The sequence below is a fragment of the Gigantopelta aegis genome, chromosome 8, assembly GCF_016097555.1.
Source record: "Gigantopelta aegis isolate Gae_Host chromosome 8, Gae_host_genome, whole genome shotgun sequence".
Taxonomy (NCBI): domain Eukaryota; kingdom Metazoa; phylum Mollusca; class Gastropoda; order Neomphalida; family Peltospiridae; genus Gigantopelta; species Gigantopelta aegis.
The window spans coordinates 27,941,342-27,954,214 of record NC_054706.1 but is presented as its reverse complement, the minus strand read 5'-3'; the positions used below and the strand labels follow the sequence as shown (position 1 = coordinate 27,954,214).

At 37.0% G+C, this 12,873-nt stretch overlaps 1 protein-coding gene across 1 annotated transcript in view; it reads right to left on the bottom strand.

Annotated features, from left to right (window-relative positions):
* LOC121378729 (4-aminobutyrate aminotransferase, mitochondrial-like) overlaps nt 1-12,873 on the bottom strand; it is a 32,118-nt gene continuing 19,245 nt past the window's right edge. The window contains exons 9-13 of the mRNA XM_041507015.1: nt 12,123-12,260; nt 10,137-10,304; nt 3,412-3,558; nt 1,423-1,534; nt 1-756 (exon numbers count right to left, since the gene is read on the bottom strand). Coding sequence (XP_041362949.1) covers nt 632-756; nt 1,423-1,534; nt 3,412-3,558; nt 10,137-10,304; nt 12,123-12,260 — 690 coding nt within the window. The 3' untranslated portion in view covers nt 1-631. The remainder of the gene's footprint in view (nt 757-1,422; nt 1,535-3,411; nt 3,559-10,136; nt 10,305-12,122; nt 12,261-12,873) is intronic.

The following is a 12,873-nucleotide window of genomic DNA, read 5'->3' as shown; positions in this document are numbered from 1 at the left end:
TTTTGTTTTTCAAACGTTGACTTTATTAATCATATGGTACACAGTTTTATTGAACTTATGTGATTCTGGTCACTTGGTCATAAAAACCTGTCAACTTTATAAATTAAAAAAATTAATTATTATTGGATTATAGACCCTTAATCTGGATTTCTACACAATCTAGATGTCCATATCTGCATGCATGCATGTGTTTTGGTTTGGTTTTTAACTGGGATTTCTAAAGAAACTTGTTTTGCTTTCAAAAAACATAACAAAAACAAATGGGACTTTTGGGGGTTTCATCAGGGTAGTGCATAAGCACATTTCCCATACTTTGGTATAGCTCTGGTTAATATTGGAAAAATAACAATAAAACAATGACTTATAGACCCTTAATCAAGATTTCTACACAATCTAGGTGTCCATGCCTGCAAGCATGCATATGTTTTGGTTTTGTTTTTAACTGGGATTTCTAAAGAAAACATGTAATGCTTTCAAAAAACATAACAAAAACAAATGGGACTTTGAGGTTTTCATCAGGGTAGGCCCTAGTGCATAAGCACATTTCCCATACTTTGGTATAGCTCTGCTTAATATTGGAAAAATAACATTAAAAAAAGAACTTATTTAACAAGTTCAGTCTTTTGAACTACTACTTCTGCATGTCTTTGACAACACTTTCAAAGATCTCCAAGAATATGTGAGCATGTTTCTTCTCAAAAACTAGCGTTGGTCGCAGTCTTATTGTCTGAATTCCAGAACTGCCCACATTAATACCTGGAACAGAATAGAAAATTTGTTCACCTTTAATTAATTCCACTTCCACATATAGTGAAACCCCTGCAAAACCAGAATTCCCTAAAAAAATAAAAATGGACGTTTTTCAGTCCCTCTCTACATGTATGTGCCCGTCTTGGATGGGTTGTGTTATGGTATAACATTGTCTGTCACTACACTATATGTTCATCTGTCCATAAACTTTTCGTTTCCGGAGCATATCTTTCTTATCAATTTATATAGGATCATCAAACCTTGCATTCAAGTACAACATGTGCACCATTACTAGGTCACAGTGACCTACTTTTGACAGGCATATCATGTACCTCATCAGTACTCTCGTTAAAGTTTAATACAGAACATATCCTCTATAAATCAGATAACTCTTTTAACTGGCCTCTTTACTTGGTCCCATGGGTGTCCAGTTTAGAGGGGTTTTACTGTATTCATTTTTAATTTCTAGCCAATCAAGCACTGTCTTGAAATGGAAAGGAGACCAATATTTCTTTAACGACACATATGATGAAATATATAAAAGGTGATTTTCATGAGTTTATTTTAGATGTAGGTCTTAAATGCACTAAAAATAACATTTATGTTACGTCATCAGGTGGCTGGTTTTCAAAGAAATATTTCAAGCCCTGAATATTTTGACACAATCAATACCTTTTTTCCTCAGCCTCTGCAAAGCCTGGTCTCTTGAAGCTGGATCTTTGAAATCAATGGCAATCAAGGTTCCTAAACCTCTGGCATTTTTCAGCAGTCCAGGGTACATTTTCTAAAGAAGACCCCCAAAAGAAGAAAAAGGTACAAAATTGTGACAAAACAAAACAAAACCACCTACATAATTTGAGATTCACAAATAATAGTTAATAAATGGAAGAAACTAAAAGTATGTTTAGAATGTAAAATATTAAAGGGAAAGTCCTGAGTTTATTAAGATGTTGCCGACTAACAGAGATGACCAAAACTGCATATTAAATAAATTTTTCTACATAAAATATCAGTACGGTAGCTGTATATTAAATGTGTTTCTGATCATCCTAGTCTTTGTACTAGGTCAATCTTTGTTTTATTTCCTAAAATATATATTGTTTGAAATTATTGCGGGGAAAATTCCAGTTTGGATGTCAAGAAACACATTAAATATACATGTACAAACATTGCTATTCCAAACAAGAAACTATATTTGGTATGTGATTTTACTCGTTAACTGGAAACATCTTACAATGGCTGTAAACTCAGAATAGTCCCTTTAAAAGTGTCAAATATTGTTTCCCCTTCTACCCATTCTCCACCCCTACACACACACATAGCATAGTCTCTAATGGGGGCACAAGCCAGATTTTTATATCTTTATTTATATACAGTAGGACTAAAAAAAGGTACATTTTCGTTCTCGAGTGTCTGGGAAGTACAATTTATATATATATATATATATATTCCACAATTTAAAGGGGGTTGGGTGAAGATGGTACACTGGCCCCCAATCACACCTCTCTTTCTTTCTTTTTTTCACCCACCACATTATATAGAAAATAACTTACGAATTACGAGGAATTACGGATTATCTGTCCCAAGTGAAATTAATGTTGTCTGTCACGAGCTTTAGTTTGTGACTGACAACATTAATTTCACAAGGGACAGATAATCTGTAATTCCAAGTATCGAGTGGGTTATTGTATTTATTACCATAGTGTAAATAGTTTAGAAACTTAAACTTTAAACTTCTTACATGACACAACCTATATAATATACAAGACATGAAAGTCTGAGGAAACTGATCACGCCACGAAAGAAAAGCAAACCGATGACGTCACCAAACTAACGTCATGACATCAGCGGGGAAAGATGGCGTCTATCTTTCCCTAGAGAACAATAGAAAATATATTCACCCACATCTCACTGCACATAATATGGGTAATAAATAGAGTATAATAAATGAGTTACCAGTTATTATAAAATTTATGTCCTGACAAGTGAAAATTATTTCACGAGGGATATAAATTTGATAATAACTGGTACCGAGTTTGTTATTCTATTTATTACCCCAGCTATTTGGATGTTTTTTTTAAAAGCCTTTATTTTCTATATAGCTTACATTGGTTACACATCCATGTATATAGAAACGACGTAAACTACTTTACTGTTCTGGGTATTGCTTTAACTTTGTATTTTATTCACGGTTCACAGATAATTTTCAAAACCCAAAGTTCTATATATTCTGTAAAAAAAAACCCTATAATGAATTGCATTAAACTACCATTTTGACACTGAAACCATAAAGACAAAATGCAAACGCTTTAAACTACGTGACGTCATTGTGTGTGCTTTGCCAAATTGTGATGAAATCATATTTAGTACCGACAAGGCGATTGGTTTTTTGGCATCAAATTGTCCAATAGTAGTGTACGTTAAACCAATGTATGATAATTTCTTATTTTTATTTTCCCCATTATGAGTGCCTGTTGGGGTAATAAATATATTTCTGTCACCCCTTAACATGACTAATAAGACAGTGTGGGTGCACACACACACACACACACACACACACACACACACACACACCCCACACACACACAAACATAAAATCCTGGAAACACCAATGGAAACAACCAGTTGTGCCCATTCCCAAGAATCTATCATTGTATATACCTGTACATCCTCCAGTCCCTTCGTTACATAGTTTCCAACTTGTTCAGCATTTCCCAGAAGACCCTGCTGCTTGATTGTGTTGACCACTTCCTGCAGTAGCACCACCTTTGACGGGTCGCCCACCCATGTGTTGAAAATTCTATATGCCTGCAGGTACAAGAGAAAAAATGTGAGGAGAATATGATACTAACCTCAGTGATCAGGGTCCAAGTTTAAAAAAAAGAAGTTTGTTTTGTTTAACAACACCACTAGAGCACATTGATTAATTGGATGTCAAACATTTGGTAATTGCAACATATAATCTTAGCTTAAGTTTGTTTTGTTTAACAACACCACTAGAGCACATTGATTAATTAATCATTGGCTATTGGATGTCAAACATTCGGTAATTGCAACATATACATGTAGTCTTAGAGAGGAAACCAGCTACATTTTTCCATTAGTAGCAAGGGATAGCACATACCACAGCCTTTGATACACCAGTCGTGGTGCACTGGCTGGAATGAGAAATAGCCCAATGGGTCCACTGATGGGGATCGATCCCACACTGACTGTCGCATCAGGCGGGAGCTCTACGTCAGGTTTTGAGAGAATTCCGCTTTACAGAGGTTCTACTTTTCACTGCAGTAACTTTTAACGTTCTGACCAACCCTCTTGCTGTTAATCATGCTGCCAAACACCACTGTATACCAAAGTGATGACTTCTCACTTTTGTATAGGCACTCTAGAAGGTCTGATTAAAATCATGGTAAACCATTTAAACCCCCATATTAAGTAGCAGACACACTTACCCAAATTAGCCATCCCTGTTCTGCACCATGTATCTCATAACCCTGCCTTCAGCATGTATTTTATACCACTTCCAAACTGAATACTTAAACTATTATTTAAGCAGAGGCCTAGCTTCCATATATGTAAACCGGCCTCGGTGGCATCGTGGTTAGGCCATCGGTCTACAGGCTAATAGGTACTGGGTTCGGATCCCAGTCGAGGCGTGAGATTTTTATTCCAGATACCGACTCCAAACCCTGAGTGAGTGCTCCACAAGGCTCAATGAGTAGGTGTAAACCACTTGCACCGACCAGTGATCCATAACTGGTTCAACAAAGGCCATGGTTTGTGCTATCCTGCCTGTGGGAAGTGCAAATAAAAGATCCCTTGCTGCTAATCGGAAAGAGTAGCCCATGTAGCGGCGACAGCGGGTTTCCTCTAAAAATCTGTGTGGTCCTTAACCATATGTCTGACGCCATATAACCGTAAATAAAATGTGTTGAGTGCATCGTTAAATAAAACTTTTTCTTTTTTTTCCATATATGCAGGTACGCAGCTGCATACCACCTGAGATTACAAATACATTTTTTTATTACAATATATGATGTAAATGTGTGTATGCTCTATGCCAATAGTGTTTTATTCCATCGCCGAAAAGTCTGTGTACCACCTGAAAATCCCAAGCTAGACCCCTGATTTAAGCTTTTACATTTCGTCGCGTGAGAGCCAGAAGGATGTAAGTGCATAAAAATTATTTTTTTAAAAGCCGAGATAATGAAAGAAAACTGTTTTTCTTGATCAGTAGTTAAGATGTCGAATTTGTTTTAATGACAATGAAAGCTGAACATATTTACGATTTCTTTGTATATTTGCGGTATTTATAGCATATTAGGTGTTTTAATTATTTGCTTAAATAGTTGTAGTTACAACAATTATTCATGATTAAATTAAATGCGTCATTTACGACCAACAGTATATCAAGTAAATTTAAATATTTATTCTGAAAGAACCATCACTTCTAAAACATTTCAGTTTTGCAAATCACATATTTATTTTTTAAAAGGAGAAAGCTTGTAAATAGAAAATATTTAGAAGCAAACAATCAAAAAGGAATACAAATAGAAGTACGTATTAATAAAATCACCGCTTAAACAAAATATTAAAGAAAGAAAGAAATGTTTTATTTAACGACGCACTCAACACATTTTATTAATGGTTATATGGCGTCAGACATATGGTTAAGGACCACACAGATTTTGAGAGGAAACTCGCTGTCGCCACTACATGGGCTACTCTTCCGATTAGCAGCAAGGGATCTTTTATTTACGCTTCCCACAGGCAGGATAGCACAAACCATGGCCTTTGTTGAACCAGTTATGGATCACTGGTCAGTGCAAGTGGTTTACACCTACCCATTGAGCCTTGCGGAGCACTCACTCAGTGTTTGGAGTCGGTCTCTGGATTAAAAATCCCATGCCTCGACTGGGATCCGAACCCAGTACCTACCAGCCTGTAAACCGATGGCCTGCCATGACGCCACCGAGGCCGGTAAACAAAATATTAAGTGAAAACAGTTATTTTACTTTTGTTAATAATAAAACGATAAATAAAATCATCAATTGAACAAAATAATAATGTGAAAAAAAACTACTCTGACTCGTGAAATCCTTGTTTTCTTTAACCGACCCCTGATTTTGTGTGACCTTATCTGGTGCAGGGTTTGTGCCAGAGGGTAAAATTGGTATGGTACCATACCTAAATATTTCTGCAGAATTTATTTTTTAAGTTAACTTTTTGACAAAATTAATTACTCTTATCATTACTGTATGATTTTCTTAATCCTAGCCCTAAACTTAACTCATTTTCTTTCTCAGGAAGGACCCCCCCATATCTCTGTTGGCAGTGGTTGCATTCAATTCCATACAGCCATACCCAAAAAGTTATATCTGGCAGAAACACTGTGGTGGTAGTGCTCCATGTTGTTTGATGATGGTGCATCAGAATCAGACAACTTGTCCATAAAAAAAAGCAGAGTCATCAGAAAAGCTGATGTCATGTTGTGTGCAGTGTTCTTTCTGTGTTCTTTGCGCCATGGGAGTCCTTTTGCAGATAGTTCCTGGTTCTGCTGCCCCAGGGTGTACTTCACTGGTTTCAAGAATACCTGGTTTATCAGCTAGTGCAATAGACAAACCAGAATAGTTAAGCAAACTGAAACTGGTATCCTTTAATGAAGAAACTATTTTTAGCAGCTTATTGGTTTGGGATACACCGGGTTCAAGTGAAGCTCATTCAAAGGATATAGGGTTTACATTTCCAATGATGGGTGTGTACTGAATATCAAATCCAGAAGTAGTGAACACTATACCATGTCCACCTGTTTAGCATGCAGGATTCTCTCCAGGTTACATTGATTGAACAGTAAACCCTACAGCTTCTGCTGTGCGTTGGGTGTACTCTCCGGGTTCTGTTGTGTATTCAGTGCACACTACTGGTTTTATTGTGTATTTGGTGATCTCTCCGGGTTCTGTTGTGTGTCCAGTAATCTCTCCAGGTTATAATGTGTGTTCAGTGATCTCTCCAGATTCTGTTGTGTGCCCAGTGATCTCTTCAGGTTCTATTGTGTGTTAAGTGATCTCCCCAGGTTATGTTGTGTGTCCAGTGATCTTTCCAGGTTCTGTTGTGTGTTCAGTGCACACTCCTGGTTTTATTGTGTATTTGGTGGTCTCTCCGGGTTCTGTTGTGTGTCCAGTGATTGATCTCTCCAGGTTATATTGTGTGTTCAGTGATCTATCCAGGTTCCGTTGTGTGTCCGGTGATCTCTCCAAGTTCTATTATGTTCAGTGATCTCTCCAGGTTCTATTGTGTGTCCAGTGAACTCTCCAGGTTCTATTGTGTGTCCAGTGATCTCTCCAGGTTCTATTGTGTATTCAGTGATCTGTCCAGGTTATGATGTGTGTTCAGAGATCTCTCCAGATTCTGTTGTGTGTTCAGTGATGTCTCCAGGTTCTATTGTGTATTCGGTGATCTATCCAGGTTCTGTTGGGAGTTCAGTATCTTTCCAGGTTCTGTTGTGTGTTCAGTGATCTCTTCAGGTTCTACTGTGTTCAGAGACCTCTCCAGGTTATGTGTGATGTGTGTTCAGTGATATCTCCAGACTATGTTATGTGCAGTGTTCTCTCCGTGTTTTGTTGAGTGTTAAGTGATCAATCCTCCGGTTTCTGTTGTGTGTGCAAAATTATTTTCTGCGTCTGTTGAGAGTGATATGTCATGTTCAAGTTCTCTTGTGTGTGCTATGTCATGATCATGGTATGTTGTATGTGTGTTCTGTCATGTTCTTCTTCGGGTTCTGTTGTGTGTACTATGTCACGTTCAGGTTCTGTTATGTGTGTCACGTCATGTTCAGGTTCTGTTATGTGTGCTACGTCATGTTCAGGTTTTGTTGTGAGTTCTCTATTATGCTCAGGTTCTGTTGTGAGTGCTATGTCATGTTCAGATTCTGTCGCAAGTGACTGGGTAAAGGCTGTGGTATGTGCTGTCATGTGGTATGTCTGTGGGAAAGTACATATAAAAGATCCTTGCTGCATTAGGAAAAATGTAGCGGGTTTCCTCTGATGACTATGAGTCATAATTACCAAATGTTTGACATCCAATAGCCGATGATTAAATAATCAATGTGCTCTAGTGGTGTTGTTAAACAAAACAAACAAATAAACTGTCGCAAGTGCTATGTCACGTTCAGTTTCTATGGTGTTTATTTTCTCATGTTCAGCTTTTTGCTGTGTTATGTTCAGGTCTTGTTATCATTAATGTTCCAAGTTCTGTTGTGTATGCTATATATCATGTTCAGGTCCTGTTGTGTGAGCTATGTTATGTTCATATCCTGTTGTGTGTGCTATGTCATGTTCAGCTTATGTTGTGTGTGCTATGTCATGTTCAGCTTCTGTTGTGCGTGCTAAGTTGTGCTAATGTTTTGGTGTGTGTGTTGTGTCATGTTCAGCTTCTGTTGTGCGTGCTAAGTTGTGCTAATGTTTTGGTGTGTGTGTTGTGTCATGTTCAGCTTCTGTTGTGCGTGCTATGTTGTGCTAATGTTTTGGTGTGTGTGCTTTGTCATGTTCAGCTTCTGTTGTGCGTGCTAAGTTGTGCTAATGTTTTGGTGTGTGTGTTGTGTCATGTTCACGTTCAACATTCTGTTGCTAGCTTAGCTTAGTAACTGGTTTAACTTGTCCATAGTCCATATACCACTAGTGTTTCGAACACGCATATCCAGAGTCCGGCCTCCGATAGAATCGGGGGTCTGACTCAGGACAGAGATATTCTGTTGCAAATATTTGTTAACTGTAAAGTTAATCAAAGTTCATAGATCTTGCTATCGTTTATGTTGACGCCACATTCACTTTATTCGCCTTTTAACCTTAAGTCTGATTACACTGTCTTTTGTTACTGGACTTTGTCATGGATAACTTACAATGACGTTTGTATGTGCAATATTGTTAATCCATAATGCCTATATTAGATCTTCAAAGGCAGCTGAAAGGCGGAACTTGATCACCGTAACATATAATTAAATACATGTACATCCAAAATCAGTGTGATTATGCTTGCACTTTGGTCGTATATGCCACATACAACATTATTATGAATTAAAATTGTATATACAGATACAAATTACATGTTGGAAACTTTGCTTCAATTAAAAACATTTCAAAATAGATATTTGTTTTTTAAGAAAATTCACCAAAACATGTTTATTATTATAATTATGGTGTACATAAAATAGCAAACCATACAAACATTAATGTTTATGCAATTCCTATTTATATATACAGACACCATTCTTGTCTGTTGCCAAATGGTTCGGTGCATGCAGTACCAAATGTTTTTCTTAAATAGACCGGGCTCTCACAACGACAAGTCATATTAATTTTTGGATTCAAGCACATAAAAATATTGACATAATGTATGCTCTATTGTACTTCACATTTGTAATTTCTATCACAGACCGATACCAAAGAATACATATGTGTTGTATTTGGCACATACGACCTGTCAGACATAATTATATAACGAACTGTATTTAAAAATGGTGTTCACATAATGGACAGCAAGCAAATCGGAAGAAAGTCATATGTGTCAGTTACGTCTATTTTCGTGCAAATTGGTATCTGTGATTCACTTACGACCATTTAAATCCTTCTGTATAAACGATGCAATTGGGGACACAGCAACGATTTTTTGTGACAATATGTAATCGGGGATGGCGATTCCGAATATGCAAAAAAGACGTTTTGGGTCGTATCTGCCACTTACGACCTTTTAGCTCTCACGCGACGATTTATTAGTCCTGTGCTGGTCCATCAGAAGGGGACTATAGACTCTTTCTCCATCTGTCTGTTCATCTATCCCACATATAGTTTTCCAGGCTTTTTTTGGTTTTGCAATGCCTCAAAATATTGAGCTGAAATTTTGTCTGTACAAGCTTTACAATACACATGGTAGAGTTAGCAGACAAGTTTGACTTTCATGTGGCTTTCTCATTTTTACCAGTTATGGCCCTTGAATTTAGGAGATTAAAACATTTGTTGGACCGGTCTCGGTGGTGTTGTGGTTAAGCCATTGAACATAAGGCTGGTAGGTACAGGGTTCGCAGCCAGGTACCGGCTTCCACCCAGAGCGAGTTTTAATGACTCAGTGGGTAGGTGTAAGACCACTACTCCCTCTTCTCTCTCACTAACCTCTAACAATTAACAACTAACCCACTGTCCTGGACAGACAGCCCAGATAGCTGAGTTATGTGCCCAGGACAGCATGCTTGAACCTTAATTTGATATAAGCACGAAAATAAGTTGAAATGAAATGAAAACATTTGTTGGACACTACTCTTAGACTGCTTGTTCCATTATACTGTGGTAGGTATAAGTAATTGAGGAATTAAATGAAATAAAAAGTTATTTTACTTCTTTGGGTCTGAATTTATCACTACAGTAGAATCCTCCAGTCATCATCTTCTTGGCGAAGGTCACGATATCGGGGGGTTCTCGCAGGTTCCAGTGTTCGTGAGCCCACATCCTCCCCGAGATGCCGCACCCCGTCTGAACCTCGTCAATCAGCAGACCCATGCTGTTCTGAAATACATCACATACATAGGCTACATGCATTCAGCATAATTTCTATGTAACCAGTTTTTGATAATTTAAAAATATACATTCTGAAATACATCACATACATACATTCAGCATAATTTCTACGAAACCAGTTTTTGATAATTTAAAAATATACATGCTGAAATACATCACATACATACATGCATTCAGCATAATTTCTATGTAACCACAGTTTTTGATGATTTAAAAATATACATGCTGAAATACATCACATACATGCATTCAGCATAATTTCTACGTAACCACAGTTTTTGATAATTTAAAAATATACATGCTGAAATACATCACATACATACATGCATTCAGCATAATTTCTATGTAACCAATTTTTGATAATTTAGAAATATACATGCTGAAATACATCACATTCATGCATGCATTCAGAATAATTTCTACGTAACCACAGTTTTTGATAATTTAAAAATATACATGCTGAAATACATCACATTCATGCATGCATTCAGAATAATTTCTATGTAACCACAGTTTTTGATAATTTAAAAATATACATGCTGAAATACATCACATACATGCATTCAGCATAATTTCTATGTAACCACAGTTTTTGATAATTTAAAAATATACATGCTGAAATTTATCACATTCATGCATGCATTCAGAATAATTTCTACATAACCACAGTTTTTGATCATTTAAAAATATACATGCTGAAATACATCACATTCATACATGCATTCAGCATAATTTCTACGTAACCACAGTTTTTGATAATTTAGAAATATACATGCATCATAACTCACTAAACGTATGACAATAAAGTTTGTTTTGTTTAACGACACTACTAGAGCACATTGATTAATTAATGATCGGCTACTGGATGTCAAAGATATGGTAATTATTTCTCATAGCCATCAGAGGAAACCTGCTACATTTTTCCATTAGCAGCAATGGATCCTTTATATGCACTTTTCCACAGAAAGGACAGCACATACCACGGTATTTGACCAGTTGTGGCTCATCACAAATGCACTGACACAGCCACAGGTCATGGAAACATTGGCCACCTACAATTACACCTCGTTTCCCCCTCCCTCCCTAACACAACTCATAAACAGTGTGATTTCCCCCTCCAAAGTGGGTGCCCCCCAATATTAAAATCCTGGCTACTCCATTGTAAAAATGGTGTTAAACTCTTCCTATTTTTTTCAGTACATATGGTTCAAAAGAAGGAAGGAAATATTTTAATTAACGACGCACTCAACACATTTTATTTACGGTTATATGGTCTCAGACATATGGTTACGGACCACACAGATATTGAGAGAGAAAACCCACTGTCACCACTTCATGGGCTACTCTTTTTGATTAGCAGCAAGGGATCTTTTATATGCACCATCCCACAGACAGGGTAGTGATATACAAGTCGTGGTGCACTGGCTGGAATGAAAAATAGCCCAATGGGCCCACTGACGGGGATCGATCCCAATATGGTTCAAAGATGATTACTGATGAAAAGAGGAATTTAACCTCAATATTTGACTTTTAAAGTCACATGCTCCAGTGATAACTGGGTTTACCTGAATTTTGGACTATGAACAAAGTATCTAGCATAGTCACCTACTTTTAACCAAAAAAAATATCATCAAATATTTTTCTACATTTACTGCAGATCTGTCAAATCAACTATTTGTACAGCCAATGCAATCTCAGACATGAAATTTTGTTTTTTAAATTTAAGTTATCATTATACTAGATAGATACTAAATTTCTATGCAACAGATCCATACTACAAACAATTGGTAATCCACAATGGTGTACCTCATTGGTGATGTTTTGCAGTTCTTGGAAGAAATATGCAGAGGCATGGTTATCTCCCCCTTCACTCTGAACTGGCTCCACGGCTATAGCCACCGGAGGTTTTCCTTGTTTTTGGTATTTCTCTATCAAATCTTTCACCTGTCAAAACAAAGTGCCACTTCAAATGATCAGGCAGTATCAGACTTGGCTGTGTGTTTATCTCTTGCAAATATGTAATGATGTATTGGTACAAGTTATGAGTTCAGTAATTTGTTAAATTACAGACCCTAGGTTTTAAACACTATTTTACTATTACAGTTGGGGGTTTTATAACTGAAATCAGACATTACTTATATTGTATTGTTTAGAATATCAGTTTCTATACATCTGAATTGTTTATGGCCATCTTGGTCTTTGTAATGCCACGAAATGCATTTTAAAATATTTTTTTTAATACACATACCTCTGAGAAGTAACTGTAACAGAGATGCAAGAAAGAAATGTTTTATTTAACGACGCACTCAACACATTTTATTTACGGTTATATGGCGTCAGACATATGGTTAAGGACCACACAGATTTTGAAAGAAACCCCGCTGTCGCCACTACATGGACTATTCTTTCCGATAAGCAGCAAGGGATCTTTTATTTGCGCTTCCCACAGGCAGGATAGCACAAACCATGGCCTTTGTTGAACCAGTTAGGATCACTGGTCGGTGCAAGTGGTTTACACCTACCCACTGAGCCTTGCGGAGCACTCACTCAGGGTTTG